Raw genomic sequence first — 19,028 nt, 5'->3', positions numbered from 1 at the left:
ACCCTGTGTGAGACTGGCATATGACGCAGGGGCCATCCTGTGGGACTGAGCCCTCCACCTGGAAGGTCTGTACTACAAAGGTGGATAATGTTAGAACTGAATTGAATTGAATCTCAGGACACCCAGTTGGTACTGAAAAATTGGATGTTGGAAAAATATAATAATTGTCTTTCCTGTTGATGAAAACTAACAGCATTAAAACATTGTGCCCAGAACAATCTAAAATTACACTTGTTTTCTATTTAGGAAAAAAAATTAAAAGATGTTTAAAAATTTAGAAGGAAAGGAAAGAAATATCAGGCTAGTGCTGTCCTTTTCCTGTGTTTATACTGTATTTTATAGTATACTAAAGTGGAAGTATAGTATAATGTACTAAGTGGAAGACCACCACATGTTGTCCTTGACCCTTGTTTCCTATGGTTTAGACCAAAGATTTCAAAGTATTGTTTCTTCCTCTAGTCAGAGGAAATACCTAGTATGTCAATATAATGGATTGTAGTTACAGGCAGTTCCCCTACCAGGGGATTTCCAGGACTGCATTCTGACTAACATCTGAAGCATTGATATTAATGTTTGGCTGAACCATGTGAAATGACCAGCATTGAGCTGGTTTTGACTTACAGTGACAACAACTTCATATGATTCAGCCTAATAGTAATGAAGGCTCTTTATTGACCTATTTGTAGTTAAAAAAAAAAAAAATCTGAGTATCACTAAGATGTTTTAGAAAAGGAATATGACAAGACTGATCCCTTTTTCAGCTTGTTTCTATTTTAAGAGTTGAAGTTTAGGATTTCTGAGAAGTAGTCAGCAGTTTCAACAATTACATGCAGATCAGGGTGGCACTTAAATTTTGCTGCTTATAAATGGTGGCAGATTATTTTTTAAATTAACACTTGTTGCAAAAAAAGAAAGAAAAATGTTATTGGAGAAAATGTAACTTTTAAGTGCACCCTCCCTTTCCAATAATTGACTCACTAGGAAAAAACCATTCTGTCATTCTAGAATTATTACTGGATTCAATGAGTAATGATTATCTGTAGATTTTCTACTCAAGGCTGTTGTTTAACTACTAGAACATCATATTGTCTCAAGTAGTGATGAACTGTGGATAATCACATTCCATGGAATTACACTGAACATAAAATTGTTTGCTTTTACAGTTAAGAGGTGACAGAGCGGCAGGGCATGAGACTCTGGGACTCTGTAACCAGCAGCCTAAATTAAAATCTCACATCTGTTACCTGCTACCTGTGTGACCTGGTGTAAGTGTCTTGACTACTCTATGCTTTAGTTTTTACATCTGTAAATGATGTTGAAAATGATAGTATCTGCCTCATAGGGTTATTGTGAAGGCTAATATCTGTGAAATGTTGAAATAGTAACCATACAAATAAATATGCATCAATGTGTGACTATTACTCATAGTATTTTTTCATTGTATGTAAATGGTTGCTACTGGTTTTCAGAGTCCTTATTTGGGTTTCATCCTAGTGACCTTCACATTCATTTCTCTCCTTTAAAATCCACTTCTCTATGTGTAGGGAGGTTTTGATTACTCCTGTTTAACCTTTTCTGTGTTTGTCTTTCCTGACAGGTCTTTGCTTTCTCTCCTGGCCCTTCTTTTCCTTTGTCCCTTCTCTAGCAGCAGTTGTGGGAATTTCACATAAGGACACTCTGACCACATGGAACCTTGCGGCCCCTCAGTTACTCACCTCATCTCCCAGTTCCCATATTCTCAGAAGCCATATCACGTGCTGTCTGGCAGGAACACTGCCTGCCTTAGCCTGTGATTAATTGGAAAGCCCTCTGTTTAGGACTTGTGTAGTTTTCTGTTTAATCATTATCCGCTTCCTGTTCCTGGAAGGAAGAGAAGTGCCGGCTGCTGTGCGTGACAGGGAGCAACTGCTGCCTGGGGTCTTCTGAACTCCACATTACACACTACCCCCTCCAGCCCTGCTCCAGGGGTCAGTACCTGTCCCTCTGTGCTTGGCTTTGTGTCCCCAGCTGAGCTATAAGCTTCACAAGGATAGTAGCTACTGTACACTGATAACGACAGTTATTGCTGATAATAATAAATAATAATAATGACTGCAATGCGAGCCAAGGCTTACGGAGCGTTTACTCTGTACTGGACACTTGGGTAAACCCAAGTTAAACTCATTTAGTACTCAGCAATGATTGCATTATTATGTTCATTTTATAGATAAAGAAACAGTTTTTTTTTTTTTTTTTTTATCTGCTGGGGTCTTCTAACTAGAAGGCAAGTTGAACATAGCCGAGCCAAGAAGGGCTGGTTTCTGCCTTTCTTCCTTCTTCTTCGGGAGCAGCTGTGGCCCAGAGTGTGGGCCCTGCCCAGAGCTGACCTCGATTTACATCTTAGGCCAGCCATTCCTCAGATGAGTGACAGATACTTGCTTCTTTATGGTCTCCATTTCTGAGATGTGTTTAATAATAGTTGTGGAGGTTAAAAAATATATAATGCAAATAAAGATACTGGGCACAAAAGGGAGGAGCTGTGCAGTTTAATTGCTCTCAGCAGTTGGTGGTGAATCAGCTGAACACCCCACAGCCCCAAATTTGGACATCATAAACCCCAGCACTCCAGGGGGACGCCCAGTCTGTGTCTCCCTCTCCCTCTGAGGGTTAGGCCTGTGCTGGGCTAGTCTCCCTGTTTAAAGCCCTTGCTCCACTCCAGCCAGCTCAGCCCTGCCCCTTGTCTCTGGAGGTTAGTTTGCTGCGGTGTGCTTAAGGGGGATGGCAGGGCTGGCCTCCCAACCCTGGCAGGCCAGCTTGTACTCAGAAACCAGGAATCTAGCTCCCCAAGACTTGTCCTGTGCTCCACCTTCCTCTGTAAGTTCCTGGGGACTCGCTGATCCCTGAAGGGACACTGCCTGGCCCTGCTCTTGCTGTTTCTGCCGGAAACAGGCCATCTGGGCCTGTCCTCAGCTTCCTAGTTGATGACTTTTTTCTGGCACTCACTACTTAGTCTTCCTCTTATAGTTTAAGTAATTTCTAACCTAGTCCTTGCTTGGCCTCTTGCAAGGAATACCCATGGACAGAATTTTCTTAGGAATCATAGCCCTCTGGAACGTGAACAGTGGCCTTTGGTGAGGTTACGTAAGCACGGATTTAGTGTCCCCTTAGGGATCTGGCAGTTTGGAATGAGATTCTGAGTCCTGTGAAAATGGATCTGAGGGCCAATTCCCAAAGCTGGGTTTAGGTATGTGCTATTAGTAGCCTTCTTGAATATGCAAACTGGACCCTGTGTTGATGAGCACAGGGGTGTACTGGTCACGGGTGTGTTGCTGTCATTCAGAAATGGCCTACCTGAAAAGAGTGTGAGGCTGCAGGGTGTGTGGGTTGCCCAACTCTAAAAAGAATATACTTGTTTATGCTTTTGGAAACAGTTGCTATTTGGCAAATGGTGTGTAGGTATTTTGAACATTCTGTCCTACCCAAATAGGATCTTTAAAAAACTGCCTATCAAACTACAGTTAAAGTGGGTACTCCCATCAATTGATAACCTGGACGTGCTTCTGGAAGGAGAGGGTCTGCTTGCATAGGTTCCATGTAGCAGGGGTCAAGAGTGCTCTCACCGAGTCCCAGGAGCTATGATTGGGGTCAAAGTTCAAGGTGGGACACCCTGCCCTCCACTTGGGGAAGTCCTGTTTGTGTTAGATGACTTTTAGCATAGTGTGTCTGAATGGGGTGCTCTTGTGATGTATAAGTAAGAAAGGTGACAGCAGGTCTGTTTTGGCTCCTTTCTCTGTCTTTAGCCAGTGATGTCATGTTAGGCCACTGATGTATTTGCAAAATAAGGATATATCATCAACCTTCCTAGCTAACTTGTTGGCAATAGGAGTTTCAAGTAAAATACTGAATGTGAAAGTACAATGAAAAGCATTATTACCGCTGTTTACTGGTGACAGTGAAGGGTCCTTGCTTCCAGAATGCTGAAGTATAACACCAGAAAAGCACGCCGAGGCAAGTGTAGAGTGGAAAGTGGAAAGCTTTATTAAAGGACAGCAGAAAAGATCCTCCTGGTGGAAGAAGGGGACCTGGAAGGCGAATCCATGGAAGGGGGAGGTCTTCCCTTTTTTTATATCTTAGGTCTGTTTTTAGTCCTCCCACATTCCTGTCCTTTGTTTCCCTCCATCCTGCAATGATTTGGATGCAGGCAGAAAGGCCAAAAGGTGGGAGATAGGTGGACTGATGGGGCAGGGAGATCTAGGCAGGAAGGTCCTGGGGTGATTTGATTAGCACCTCCCTGTTTGCTGGGAGCTGCTTTATTAACAGTTCCTCAGGATGAGTTCTGGGCCTGGGGACATTAACATTTCAATTTCTGCAGGTGCTGTTCTGGTTTCCTGGACTCCATTCTCAATAATGGTCTCCATTTTCTTTATTTTACTGGATATTAGACCTGATTTACCTTACTATGCCTAACTACCTATTTTTAAGTCTGGCTTCAGCATCATGGTATTTGGGCCGGAATTTTCATATCTTATATAATGTGTCTGTAGTTCATGTGTATGACTGAAAGATTTTTTTTTTGTCCTTTTCCCTCTCTCCCTTCTTCTTCCCTCAAAAATTTTTATATGCCGTGTAGTTCACATTGTTGGTACAAATTACATTTGTGACAGCTATTGCATAACTTCTAAGCATAACAGTTTGTGAGTAATAATGTGAACACACACCTATATGTGAACTGGATGCTTTTTAATGGACAGGAACAGGTCTTTTTTTCATTTTTAATCTTCATGACAGTTGTTAAAATTAGGGTTTCATTTTAGAGCAATCTTTGTTTTTTTTGCAGTTAAAATTAATTTTGGAAAATTTGTGCTATTGATTCTTTTTAAAAAATAGAGTCAGTACAAATTTAATCTTGTAGCTAACTTAAATTTTTTTCATGAAGGTTATTTTTACATTAAAAGAAGAGGCATGCAGATTCCAATGTTAGTCATATGCAGTAGGGTCATTTGGCAGGGCACTGGAGTGAGCATATGTAGACCCGGGCTGCAGGCCAGCTCTGTGGTCAGTTGGTAATGGTTTAACCCCCCTGTTTTCTGAAAGGCATGTGTTAGTGGATAATACCAAAGGCCACCTCCACTCTTACAGGCGCAGCTACCAAGAGTGGGCCCCAGGGATGCATTGCCTGCATTGGAGCCTGCCCTACCACACACCGGGGCTTGTTGTTGAACACCTGTGGGCCTCACTTACCTCATCTACACATGGGGTGATGAGAGAACCTTCCTTCCAGATGTTGCAGAAACAGGATGAAACTGAACATGAAACATGAAACTGAACAGTGTCCGACACTACAAACACTTGGTCAGTGCTGCCATTACAATTATTTTAAAGTAAGCACTCATTCTTGTAACACACCACCTTTCCAAAGAACCTGAAACAAATATGAGGTTTCTGAAGTTCTCTTTCTTTTGGTTGCTTCAAACAAATGACTAGAAGAATTCCATTTTTTCCTTGAATGAGTTAATTTATAATTCGAAAGATACAGATGGATCTTGAGCAAAATTCTTTCTAGGCCTGTCCTCCAGCCCTTCCTAGGAGGCAGATAGGGCTACCAGGAACTCAAGACTTATAAAAATCCCAAACTGACTACACTGAAAATAGCAAAAAGAGGTGGAGCATGGGAAGGAGGGGGAGGGGGTGAGAGCAGGAAAAGAAGATGGGGAAAGATGGAGGGGGGCTCTCACAGCCCTACAAATCCTTGGGCCTTGTCCCTTCCCCTGCTGTGCCCTGATGCTCTGGGTGGGCGGGCTCACCTGTTGGTGGTTTCCTGGCCTGTGTGAACTGACCTTGCCCCATCTGGGTAAGGCCTGGTCAGATGAACATTCTGTTGTCTCCTGAATGCAAACCATTGTTTGAGGTACACTGGAAGATTCCAGAAGAGTCCAGAAGTTGAGCTCTTTCTGAAGACACTGGGATCCTAGAGTTAATCCCTTCCTCAGGAGAATCCTGGGTGGAGGGGCTGCAGCTGTTGTCTCCCCAGCCTTTTGGTGCCCGTAGGGATTTATGTCTAGTCAGGGCAGTTTGTGGCCTTAAGAAATAACCCCCACTGCAAATCCCAGACAGTGGAGAATGCTGGGGACCTTTTCTGACTCTGTGAAGTCAATATTTCCTCTTTAGTTCAAATTGAAGCCAGGGATGGTAAATATTTAGATTCCTTGTTTCTTTTTTAGTTTCTTTACATTGATGCCACTCTAGTTTCAGTTCTTTGTTCTGGTAGAAAGCTGAGGTTCAGGAGTGATTGTGTTTTGTCCCCCAACCTCCTGCCTGTTTGTTCCTTTTGTGTCCAGCCAAATTCAGTTTTTTGAGGCCTCCTATTAAGTTCTCTTTTTCTCTGGATCACCCTAGTTCTTCCATCCTCAATTCCTATGGTACTTCCACAAGGAAATCCTAGTTTAGAAATGGATGGTGTGCCCCAAATATTCCTTTTGAATAATTAGATTAGAAATTGAAGTGCATTTTCCCATTACAAATAATAATTATCATTAATGACAATAATTTCTCTAGCTGAATGCAGGAGCTCAGCTCCTGGCCTTGCTAATCTCTGCATGTTTTACTAGGGTTCCATCTGTATTCAAAGTGGTCTTTGATGTCCCTGGTCAGACTTCAGTGCTCATGTGTCATGGTAGCATTTCAGGGACTTTGACAAAATAAAGGTAATTGTGGGACTGTGTGCAGTTGAAGTTTGGGAGTAGGGGTGGAATTTGTTTCATAGGTGGGTGGACTCTGCCTACAGGTGGCAGATGCAGTCTGGAGTCCCCCCTCTGTCACAGCTGCATTGTGGGGTAGGCTGGGGCTGCATAGTAGCTGTTGAGGAGTTGATTGGAGGCTAGTGCTGCTCAAGATTCACTGCAAATTTCAGTATTTATTTATATACTGACTCACATTGTCCTCCAGTTCCTATATAAGTTCATTTGTTCTTTCCATCCATCTTAAGCTTCTTGAGTTTGGGTGAAGGCAGTGTCTTCATCACTGGAGCCTGTGACTTTAGTCATCTCCATGGCCATCTAGAAATAGTTTGGGGGATTATTTTATTTTGTAGAATTCACTTTGTTTCCTCTGCTTTTATTAGTGTCAATAATTGATTTAAACTGTTTAAATAATTAACTTAATGAAGGAGGTCATTTTGCACTAGCTAGTAAGTCCTAGCACTCCCACAATAGACCCAAGGCCCAAGAGACATTGTATGCATTTGTTACAAACAACAGCCCTCAAGCAGGGACTGCCCGAGTTTTCTCCAAATTCTTACCAGTTTTCAACCCTGTGACCTTAGGCAAGTGCCATACCTCCTTGTCCCTCTGTATCCTCTTCTCAAAAAAATACCACTTGCTTCATGGTATTGTTGATGTGCTTGGGGCCCCATGGTCTAAAATTTAAATTATATGATTCCCTGCCCTAGGGGTCTAATAAAATCTATTAATATTTATGCAGCAAACTAAGTGGAATAGAGATTGTAAATGACCACCCATTAGGTCATTACAGGTTTTTGCCTTTCCCAGATTTTATTTTGTGATGAAAAATGTATAAAAGAATTGGTATACTGAGCTTTTCAGATCTTGCCTTGTGAGCATGGAGTGTGCACTTACATTTTTATCTCCAGTAGTGTGAATCCAGGGTGAATGGGGTTGGGGATGGGGTTGTGGATGGGGTTGCAAAAGATTGGTGAGATGTGGGATTTTGAGAACTGTGAGGGACATAGTCTCCTTTTTTTCATTTTTCAGATGAATAAACCAAGGCCCTGAGAGGTGAAGTAACTTGTTCAGTATCACAAAAATAGCCTGCAGCAAAGTAGAAAAGAAAAACCTCATTAGAGAAATGAGTGTCTTAGCCATCTCAGTAATGTAAATCACAAGTAGGCTGTTCTCAAATCCTGGGGGTTTGAATGTTAGCTTAAAAGAAAAGAAGTATGCTTGCATATATGTGTGATATTTTTGATTTAATTAATTTTGGGGGTGTGTTTTAAAAGCTGGTTTTTGACCAGTTTTGGTGTGGATTATTTTACCAGCCAGGCCTCTTTCCCATCAAGTGCCTTGGGTCACTGCTGGGAACCCTGGCTTCTGAGAATGCACACCATTTCCTGATAAGACTGGGAGAACTGCTATTGGAACCATCAACCATTGTGGTGCTCTTGGCCTTGGTTGGCACGAAGCTGCTTGGGAGCAGTTACCAGGGCCTCCTTATCTAGAGTCTCTGGTGACTTCCATGTCTTCTCCATTATTTTAGCAACCCTTAAGTTATGCCCACTGGGCTTGAGGAATGCCATTTCTGTGCCTGTCTGTCTCAGCTCCTCTGACCATTGGGGTCAGGTGGAAATACAAGCATTACTTGGAACAAACTAGAAAATTACTTCTGGCTTTTTTTGATTGATTCCTGCTATTCCTCAGACCTCTTCTTCACTTCCCTGCTGTCTTCAATCTTTTTTCCTTTCAAGGCTTTTGTAATCTTCTGAAGTCTTTTGTAATCTTCTCAACAGGCTCTTGGCATAACACACATACATAGTGAGTCCTCAGAGTGCAGTGAACTAATTAAACCTGGCTGGGCCAGGAAAAACCTGAAGAATTTTGATAAAAATTTATTTGTCTTGCTTTTGAAGGCATTCGTGCTTATCAGTCAGAGCTGAGAACGGCCTGTTTGAATGGCTCTTGCTGTGTGCAGAGGATTCTCAAGGGGAGATGGGCTTGCTCTTGGAGAGGCAGCAAAGCTGGGGGCACCCCTGGTTATAACTTCTGTAGGATGAGCTGTGATTTGGGGGTTGGGAGGGAGATCAGAGATTGGGACAAATTTAGTCGTTCATTGTAAAAACTGTGATGGAGCCTGGGAAGGGACATTTTAAAACGTGTCCTACTTGTTTCTTTGTTAATTGGAACCCAGGGTTTTGAAGTTTGACAAGCTTTAATCTAAACTAAATTGTGAAATAGGAGAAAGCAGGTCATCATTTGGCATTTTAACAGAAAAGTAGCTAACTGATGAGATATTGTTCAAAGAAAAATAACTAAAATACACTTTAAATGGCCCTGGTCATTGGATGGTGCCGTTTATGATCTTTTTTAGATATGCAGACACCTAGGGTAACTGGAAGCCCTGCACAGGCAGGTGGGATCTAGACCTGGTTTGAATCCTGGCATGACCACATAGACGCCGTGTGACCTTGGGAACATTGACTAACATTCTGTGCCTCCATTTCCCCAACTGTAACAGGGGGATAATGCTGGGGTATAGTTCATAATTCTTGTGACGACTTAGTGCTCAGCTCAGTGCTGGCCCACAGATGTCCTCTCATTGTGAGGGCATCTCATGGTAGCTCTTGTTAGTATCAATAGTGTGTAATAAACTAGTGTGTCAGACTTTTAGCACTTCTGGAACCATCTCATCCTCAGCTGTTCCATCTTACTTTTGCTCTGCTTACTTGCCATTCTGACCCTCATTACTTGTTTTTTTTCCTCCTGGGCTTGGCAGTCTGCTTTGCATTCCTTGAACACGTTAGGGCACCTTGAGGTTAGGGGTGCCCATGTTGACTGTGTGCTGATGCCCACCTTGAGCTGTCTGTTCACTGGCTTTTCTCATTCCTTTAACCTCTCTGCCCAGCCTGCTCTGTGAAGCCTGCTTCTGCCCCAAGTCCCTAGGTCTCAACAATGCCATTGCTATTCTGAAATAGAAACTAGAGGACATTACCCACCTGTTTCCTGAGCTTCCTTCCACCTACTATAAAAGACAGCTTAAGGAAGAAGTGTCTCTTTTCCTGTTCAAGTGTTTAATCTGTCTCCTTCATATGGAGATCATCTCCTCAAAATCACTGCTCCATATTCCTTCTCAGTCTCTTCCTTTGCTCCTTTCCTTCAATATATTAATTAATACTGCGGTGGTTTGAGAGTGTCCCCTCCAAAGTTCATGTGTTGGAAAATTAAACCTCAATATTGGCGGTGCTGGAAGGTGAAGTCTAGTGGGGGGATTTGGGTCAGAGAGTGGGGCCCTTGTGAGGAAATAAAGCCTGGCTTGCTTTTGTGAGACTGGAGTAGTTATCACTAGAGCATTAGTTATTGCTAGCACATGTCCCTATAAAGTGTGGCTCCCCCTCATTTCTTCTCTTTCACATGTGCCCACTTGTCCTCTGCTTTCTGCCACGAGTTGAAGCCGCACAAGGCCCACACCAAATGCACCAAAACTTCCCAGCCTCTAGTACTGTTAGCTAAAATAACCTCTTTTCTTTATAAATCACTGAGTTCTAGGTATTCTGCTCTAGCAACAGAAAACAGAATAAGATAAACACTTTGGTTTCATTCACTTAAGACAATAAATTCCAAATAAAAATTTCTTACCTTCACCTTGAGTATGAATGCCCCGCCCCTCTTTGCTTGCTCATTCTGGGAGTCTGGAAAGAGTAAACTGAGCTCAGTGTTGCTATTCCACAACTCAGAAAATCTGGCTTCCATCTTGCCTTAGGTCTACTGGAAAACAGCTTCTTCCAAGGCCCCTAAAGATCTCCCATGGATTGTTTTTTTTTCCCTTCGGTTTTATTCTATTTTTTTTTCCGTATTTTTATTGGTGCATTGTAGTTGTACATAATGGTGGGATTTGTTGTTACAAATTTGTACAGGCACACAATATAACAATAACCCAGCACCTCCCCCCTCTTTCCCCTCCTGCCACCTCCTCATCCCTTTCCTCTACCGACCTCTCTTTGATTTTCATGAGAACCCCCTTCTTTCTTTTCCTTTTTCCTCTCTAGCTTCCACATATGAGAGAAAACATATGAGCCTTGACCTTCTGAGTTTATCATTCTATTTTTTCCATTTATTTAATTTATTTTATTTTTAGAATACTTAAAGAATGTTTACTTCAAGAAACTACAGAGAAATAGGGAATAAAATCCTAGGGGGAAGTTAAAAAATTCCAAGCTGCTTCCTAAATTAGAAGCTAAAGGTTTCCCATGTATTCTTAGATTTGTCTTGAGTTCTCAAATCTCTTTGTAAAGATTCCTCTTAGGTTGTTTTTCTTTTCCTTCTCTTTTATTATGGTATGAACACTTGAACATGAGTTTCAGCCTCTTGACAATGTTTTTAGTGGACAATGCAATTTTGTCAGATCTCTTGAACTTATTCATCTTGTAAAATTGAAACCTTACATTCTTTGAACAGCAACTATTCATTTTTTCTTCCTCCAGCCCTTGACAAGCACCATTCTATTCTGTTTCTGTCAATTTGGCTATAGTAGTTCTTCTTTATCCTTAGCTTTTGCTTTCTGTCGTTTCAGTTAACTCAGGATCTACTGTGGTCCAAAAATATAAAATGGAAAATTCCAGATATTAAAAAAAAAATCAATGTTTTAAATGGTGTACCATTTTGAGTAGTGTGATGAAACATTGATCCATCTAGCCTGGGCTGTGAATCGTTCCTTTGTCCAGTGTATCCATGCTGTATATGCTACCTGTTAGTCACTTAATAGGCATCTTGGTTACCATGTTGACTATCCAGTATTGCAGTGCTTGGCTTAAGTAAGACTTATTTTACTTATTAATGACCCTGAAGTGCCAGAATAGTGATGTTGGCAATTGGGAATATGCCAAAAAGAAGCTTGTTTTAGATGAAATACAGAAATGCTGAGAGAGGGGTGAGGGGAGGAGGGAAGGAGAGACCACATTCATATTATTTTTATTGCAGCAGATTGTTATAATTTTTTTTAGTTATTATTGTTAATCTCTTACTATGCCCAATTTAAATATTAAACTTTTGTCATAAGTATTTATGCAGAGGAAAAAACAGTACATGTAGGATTTGATATTATCTGTAGTTTTTGGCAACTATTGGGAGCCTCAGAATGTACACCCTGTGGGTAGGAGGGAATACTGTATTTCAGATACTTCATGTAATTGATAGTTTGTCTTTCTGTGGCTGGTTTATTTCTTTTAGCTTATTGTGTTCCAGGTTCATCCATATTGTCACAAAAGGCAGAGTTTGCTTCTTTTATAAAGCAGAATCGTATTCCAGTGTATATGTACACCATATTTTCTTTATCCCTTCATTCACAGATAGGCATTTAGGTTGTTTCCATCCCCCCTTGGCTATTGTGAATAGTGCTCCAGAGACTGTGGGCATGCAGATATCTTTTCAAAATCCTAATTGTAGTTTGTTAGACTATATACCCAGGAATGAGATTTCTGGATCGTATGGTAGTTCTAGTTTCAATTTTTTTGAGGATCTCCATACTATTTATCATAGCAGTGGCACCATTTTTTTTTTCCTTCCTCATTTAGTTGTACTCTCTTATAACATCTGACCACACATTGCTTTTGGAAATTTCTTCTGTATCCTCAGGTGGAGCCCTGGCTTTTCTTTCTCAGTTTTCGGATAGAGCAGATCTTGTTGTTCAGTGGATATTTCCCTCCAGATGTCCCTCAGCTTTGTCTGTGTTGCCATAACCAATACCACAGACTGAGTAATTGGTAAACCATAAGTATTTACTTGTTTACAGTTCTGGAGGCTGGGAAGTCCAAGAGTGTGGTGTTGGCATGTTGTAAGGACTTTCCTGCTGCATCGTAACTTGGTAGAAGGGCAAGTGAGCATGTTCCAGACAGGAAAGATAGAGACCAAACTTATCCTTTTATCAGGAGTCCCCTCTCATTATAACTATCTCCCTGATCCCTCATGACCTGACACCTTTTAATACAGTTATAAGCATGTGACTGTATGACCAATGTGATTCTACAATATGTATACTCAGAAAAATGAGAAATTATATCCCATATATGTATGTGTGATACATCAAAGTATATAAGTGCATTCTACTGTCATGTATAACTAATTAAACCAAATAAAAAAAATAAAAATACTGTTATAATGGCAATTAAGTTGTAACACAAAGTTGGAGGAGATATTCAAACCATTGTTCAGAATTGAGATCATGATATCCTTCACATGCCAAATGCTAGGGCTTTCTAAACAAAGTACCACAAACTGGCTTAAATACCTAAATTTATCATCTCATAGTTCTGGAAACTGAAAGCCCAAGATCAAGGTGTCAGCAGGGTTGGTACCTTCTCAGGCTGTGATAGAGACACTATTCCATGACTCTCCTGCTTATGATGGTTTGCTGGTGATCTTTGATGCTCCTTGGTCTGTAGAAGCATCTCCCAGATCTTTGTCTTTAGGTTTACATGATGTTTTCCACGCATGTGTATCTGCCAATATAAAAAGTTTCCCCTTTTTATATTGACAGTAATCATATGGGATCCGGGTTCATCCTGCTGACCTTATTTTAACTAGTTTACCTTATTAAAGATCTGTCTTCAAATATGGTTACATTCTGAGGTATTTGGGGTTAGGAATTCAACAAACAAATTTGGAAGGGTGAGTGACCAAATTCAACACATAACAACAAGTAAAATCGCTTTCCCCCCTTCACCCTGACATATTTTCCATCTCTTTGGATGGCAGCCATGACTCCCATGTTGCTCAAGTAGAAACTTGGGCATCATTCTTATGTCACTGGCCCTTATGTTAACTTAGAGTCCAAGGGTTTGTAGAAATTGGAGGAAAGATTTTGAAGTTGGCCTCATCCATCAAGGGTCTGTGATTACCAATGGCTGACAGCTTCTGCTCTGCAGGTTTTAAGTAAGTATCTACCTTCTTGGTTCAAAAGCAATACAAAGTAACTTTAAAGTTACAGGAAAATTATGAAGATAAAATTTAAAATTATCTCAGTCATAAAACTACCAAACTAGCAGGTCAGATAAAGAGCAATTTCATCATCCCAGAAAGTGAAGGTTCTATTAGACAACTTTGTTGTGGATTTACAAGGAAGAGCTGACAAGAAAAATGTTGACTGGAAATCTACTCAAACAATTCAATGAAAAATAACTTTCAAATAACAAAGTTTTGTAAATAATGCCTAAACATTCCTTAACATATGTAGGTTTAGCTTTCCTTCAGTTAACACTTTGAACACTGTATCTTTCATTGTCCTTTACTCCCAACTGAATCATGTTTGAATGAATCACATATTAAGTGAATCATTTAATATTTTGCTCTTTGCTTTATACATTTTATACTTTCGTGTTTTTTTTGATTGTTTTTTTTTTATTAGTTAGATCATATTTCATGTAAGGTGAATCCAGATTTTAAAATTCAACATTGGAGCACTCATGTTTTCTCATATCTCCATGAAATCTTCATAAGTAGTTTTAAATGGTACATATTATTCCATCAAATGCTGTTTAATGATTGACTTAGGTATTTTCTTAGTATTACATTGTTAAGTGTGCAGGTGTTTTTGTTTTTTGACTTACATTCATAATCGCTGTGATAGCCTTTGCTATTAATTTTGACTCAATAAATAATTTGTTCATAATTCAGACATAATTCAGCTTGGGGGGTGAAGGACAAAGAGAGCCACAGTGTTTTGGAGAAATGTATTTGTGTTAATTGAAGGAAAGCTAAACCTACATAAGCTAACAAATGTTTTAGGCATTATTTACAAATAGTTACTTTTTTATTGAATTATTTAAGTAGATTCTCCAGTCAACACTGTTCTCATTAACTCTTGTAAATCTTTGAGAGAGTAGTCCAGTAGAATTTTCACTTTCTGGCATAATGGAAATGTTCTTTATCTGACCTGCCAGTACGGTAGCAATTAGCCACATATAAATAACTGTTGGGCATTTTAGTTGTGGCTAATGCAACTAAGGAGCTGAATTTCTAGTTTAAGTCCAGTTGATTTAAATTTACATTTAAGTAGCTACATGTGGTTAGTGGCTAATTTATTGGGTAATGCAGGTCTGTAATCATGATGACTAAAATACTTTCATAGTGTTCACTCTTTCTTAGTCATTCTTCTGAATGCTTTACATATTAATATGTTTAATCTTTATGGTAACATCATGTACCTCAGGTGGCCTTCTGGTTACTATTGCTATATAACTAACTACCCCAAAACTTAGTGTCTTAAGATAGCAAAAGTCATTTATTTGGCTTAGGGATCTATAGTTTGGGAAGAGGTCATCTTTGGTCCATGCACAATCAACTGGGCTATAGGATTTGCTTCAAAGCTGACTTAGTTACTGGGTGGCATGTTGATACCTGCTAGTGGTCTCCAACCACAGGACAGGTTAGGCTTTCTCATGGCGTGGTGAGGAACAAGGTGAGGAACAAGTGGCTCAAGATACTGGAAGGGGAAAATGTCAGTTTCTTAAGGCTTGGGGTCTGGAACTTGATAGTGCATCACTCCCAACAAATTCCCTTGGCAGGCAAAACATAGAATGTGCATTTAAGAGGAGGAGATGTAGATCTCACCTCTCAATGGGAGCAGTATCAAAAAATTCGGGGTCGTGTTTTAAAATCATCATAGATAGGTACAGTCATTTTGATGCCATCTAACAGACAAGCAAACTCAGCACAGAACAGTTAAGCTATTTGCCCCAGATGACTTGCCTAGTGGGTGGGTGAGCTGCTTCTTTGCCTGGCGTCCAAGCTCTACCCTCAGTGCTCTGTTGCACCCCACTGTAATTTATATATTTCACAAATTTAGATTCATATTTTACTTTTTCATGGAACAATAATTATAAGAGAAAGTCAATGATACATGTTTATAAGTCACAAAACTCCGGAAACAGGTAGTATGTGTAAAGGTTTGTTGCCAAGTTGAAAATTATTCCCAGCCATCTAGTTCAGGAGGTGCTATTTGTCTCCACTTCTGAACCTTCTGTTTTCATCCTGTTTTTCTTTTCCCCAAAGCTAGTTTGTTACCACCTCTGAATTGAATAAACAGTTATTCTGAATAAAAATCTCAGTTGTCACCTAGTCCTGTTGCATAGAACATGTGTTAGTAAAAGAAGGAAAAAAAAACTTATTTAGCACTGTACTGCCAGGATAGTTGTACATGAACATGATCCCTGTGACTTGGGAGACTGAGGCAAGAGGATCACAAGTTTGAGGCTAGCCTGGGAAACTTAGTGAGACTCTATCTTAAAAAATAAAAAGAGCTGGGGTTGTAGCTTAGTGGTAAAGTGATTCAATCCCCAGTACAAAAAAAAAAAAAAAAAGTGTTTCTGGTTTATATTGAAGGTGAGGCTTGAGGTTAAACTTTAATTTAGATGACATAGTTGCATATATTTAGGAATATATAGTTATGTGTTGCTTAGTGATGGGGATACACTCTGAGCAATACTTTACTAGATGATGGTGTACTTACACAAATATACATTGTGCAGTCTGTACACACCTGGGCTATATGGTATGGCCTATTGCTCTAGGCTGTAAACTTGTATAACATGTCACTATACTGAATACAGTTGGCAGCTGTCACATAAGGATAAGTATCTGTGCATCCAAACAGAAAAGATCCAGAAAATACTAGGTGAGAGGAATTCTTCAGCTTTCATTGTAACCATACGGGACCTCTATCAAATATGTGTGTGGTTCACTGTTGACCAAAATGTCATTATGCAGGAACTGTACTACATATACATTATTTTCTTGGGAGAGAAATCAGAAAAAAATTATAGATTATCTCAAATTCTAGAGGTTGCTTGATAAAATAATGAATGCAGCTTTTTACAAACCTAAGGAACCAGTTCTTTTCTTTCCTGTTCAAAGACAGTGACTATTCCTGTATAATAGAGGTTGCCCTTTGTTCGTTGGCCTCTGGTTTGCAAATTAAGCTTCTGTTTGAAACTGTTTGTTCCTGAGATGAGCTCTCATTTCATACCAGTTATTTGTACCCAATACAATCCTTATAACATTGATTTTTTTTTTCCTCCCCAAAATGTTCTTGAGAAAGGTTATGATTGAATGTCTCTAGCTTGCTAGTTTCGGGGTTTTGTAAGCTGTGTGTATGACTCTTGGTGATGGAAGGAAGCCTCATTTTCTCACTTCAGAAGCAAGGTATTCTAACTGCTGAGATCTACCTGACCCCTCACTTCATTTGCTACTTCTTTCCTCATTTTTCCATGACACAATACAGTTTATTTCTGTGTTGTCTGCTCCATCTTAATTGGCCACATCTTATAATTGCATATTCCAGGCTCTCTCTCTCTCTCTCTTACTTTTTGGAGGCCATGTGGCACCCCCAAAGGCCATGGTTTCTGGCTGCCTCTGGCACATGTCCATGTGGTACTTTGACACATCTAAAAGCAAACTTCTCTTTTTCTCCATACTATGCCCCTTTCACAACTTTCCTGTTCCTGATGCCAGAAGCCAGGTCCCAGTGTTATTTTCTCTCTCCCAGTGACCACGTACTCCTTTCACGACCCTTCTCGCCATCAGCCATGATTTGACCAGATACTGATTTTCTTAGTGCTGTTTATGATGCTTCCCCAAAACTCCAAGATGGCAGGGGCTGAATTTATGTTGTCCATTCCTGTCTATTCCCAGCTCTGGGGTAGGGAAGTCAAATAATGGGCATGCAGTAAATGTTTATTTGGATAAGTGAATGGATACATAAATGTACAGGCGCTTCAAGAGGTTATATGACCCTGGATGGGTTCCTGTGTATGAGTGGCAGGCATAGGTGAATTGGGATTGTTTTAGCCCAAGTTTGGGCTCTTATTCTTTGTGTGCTGCCAGACCCTCCAGGCTGTGTGGCCTGTGGTTTTGGAACTAGATAGATGCTGTCGGGGTTTTTTTGTTGTTGTTGGTACTGGGGATTGAACTCAGGGATGCTCTACTACCAAGCTACACCCCTGCTCTTCTTATTTTGTATTTTGAGACTATAGTGCCCCCCCCCCATCCCCCCACCAAAAATCTTAACTAAGCTTCTCCAGAAATCTTCACCATAGTTGATTTTAGGACTATCAGCAAAAAAGTCTCTACAAAAGAGTTCAATGTAGGTAAACTTCCTATTTTCCTGTTGCTCTATTTTACTTGGCTACTGGCCTGGAAGAAATCAGCACTCCAGGTGCTGGATGCCCTCTTACTAGTTTTTCACAAACATGTATCCAGTATAGTAGTTTGTAGAAGTGTATTTGCAAATGCAAAATGTGATTAAAAAAAAAAAAAAAAAGACAAATCCTTTAACAAGGCCTGTGACCTTGGGCTGGAGCTTCACAGAGATGTCTACATTTCTAAGATAAGTTTCCAATAGGGCTCCATGGTAACAGCTGGCAGGGGGAGGAAAAAAAAGGGGAGAAGAATCTCTTTCCTTCTCAGGTGTTGTCCTTGAAGGATTAACTTGCCCAGAACAGTGAAAGAAAAAGCTGCTTTTATGTGAACTTTTGCAGACTGTGAACTTCTGAGCCCCTCCCCTTACATGCTGGGTATAAAGTTATGAAACTACCTGAACTTGGGGTTCAGGGGATTAATTGATTACAGCAAAAGCTGTACTCTCTGAACCAGGCTGCAGCTAAATAAAATGGTTTCCTGCTATCTTTGGTGTCCTATCTGGTCTGTCCCTACAACAAGACAAGGTCTGTAAGTTACTGAGGCTGGCCTTAAACTTGCAATCCTCCTGCCTCGGCCTCCTAAGTAGCTGGAATCATAGGAGTATACCACTTCACCAGGCTAGAGACACTGATTGAATGTGAACATTTCTTGAGAGTCATTAGAATTTTCTTTTGCCCCAATCCCATGTAATAACAACTGTGCATGTTCTTTTCTGTAGACAATGGTGGCAGCCGCACTTTGCACTCGAGAACAGAGACGACCCCATCGCCTACAAACAATACTGGGAATGGACATCCAGAATACATTGCATATGTGCTTGTCCCTGTCTTCTTCATCATGGGTCTCTTTGGAGTCCTCATCTGTCATTTGCTTAAAAAGAAAGGTTATCGTTGTACTACAGAGGCTGAGCAAGACATCGAAGAGGAAAAGGTTGAAAAGATAGGTAAATAACTTGGGCTCCTTTTACATGTGGGGGAACAGTTTTTAAATAAGCAACCAGTCACATATGCTTCCTGTATTTATGAGGCAATAGCAGCTCATTTGGTGTAATGTAAGTGTATGTTTTGCAGTAATCACACCTCGAGTTTGAAACCTTGTTTTTGTTTACTGAACACCTACTGGGCATTTACC

At 40.4% G+C, this 19,028-nt stretch overlaps 1 protein-coding gene across 3 annotated transcripts in view; it reads left to right on the top strand.

Annotated features, from left to right (window-relative positions):
• Nucleotides 1–19,028, top strand: part of Rell1 (RELT like 1) — a 64,469-nt gene that overhangs the window by 13,951 nt on the left and 31,490 nt on the right. For 2 of the 3 annotated variants that reach the window (XM_071614210.1, XM_027937912.3), the window contains exon 2: nucleotides 18,616–18,840. In XM_071614210.1, coding sequence (XP_071470311.1) covers nucleotides 18,735–18,840 — 106 coding nt within the window. In that variant the 5' untranslated portion in view covers nucleotides 18,616–18,734. Of the gene's footprint in view, nucleotides 1–1,247; nucleotides 1,266–18,615; nucleotides 18,841–19,028 lie in introns of those variants that run through there. The other variant, XM_071614211.1, reaches the window with a different exon arrangement.

This window comes from Marmota flaviventris, chromosome 7, assembly GCF_047511675.1.
Source record: "Marmota flaviventris isolate mMarFla1 chromosome 7, mMarFla1.hap1, whole genome shotgun sequence".
NCBI lineage: Eukaryota > Metazoa > Chordata > Mammalia > Rodentia > Sciuridae > Marmota > Marmota flaviventris.
This window is presented reverse-complemented; position numbering and strand designations above follow the sequence as displayed.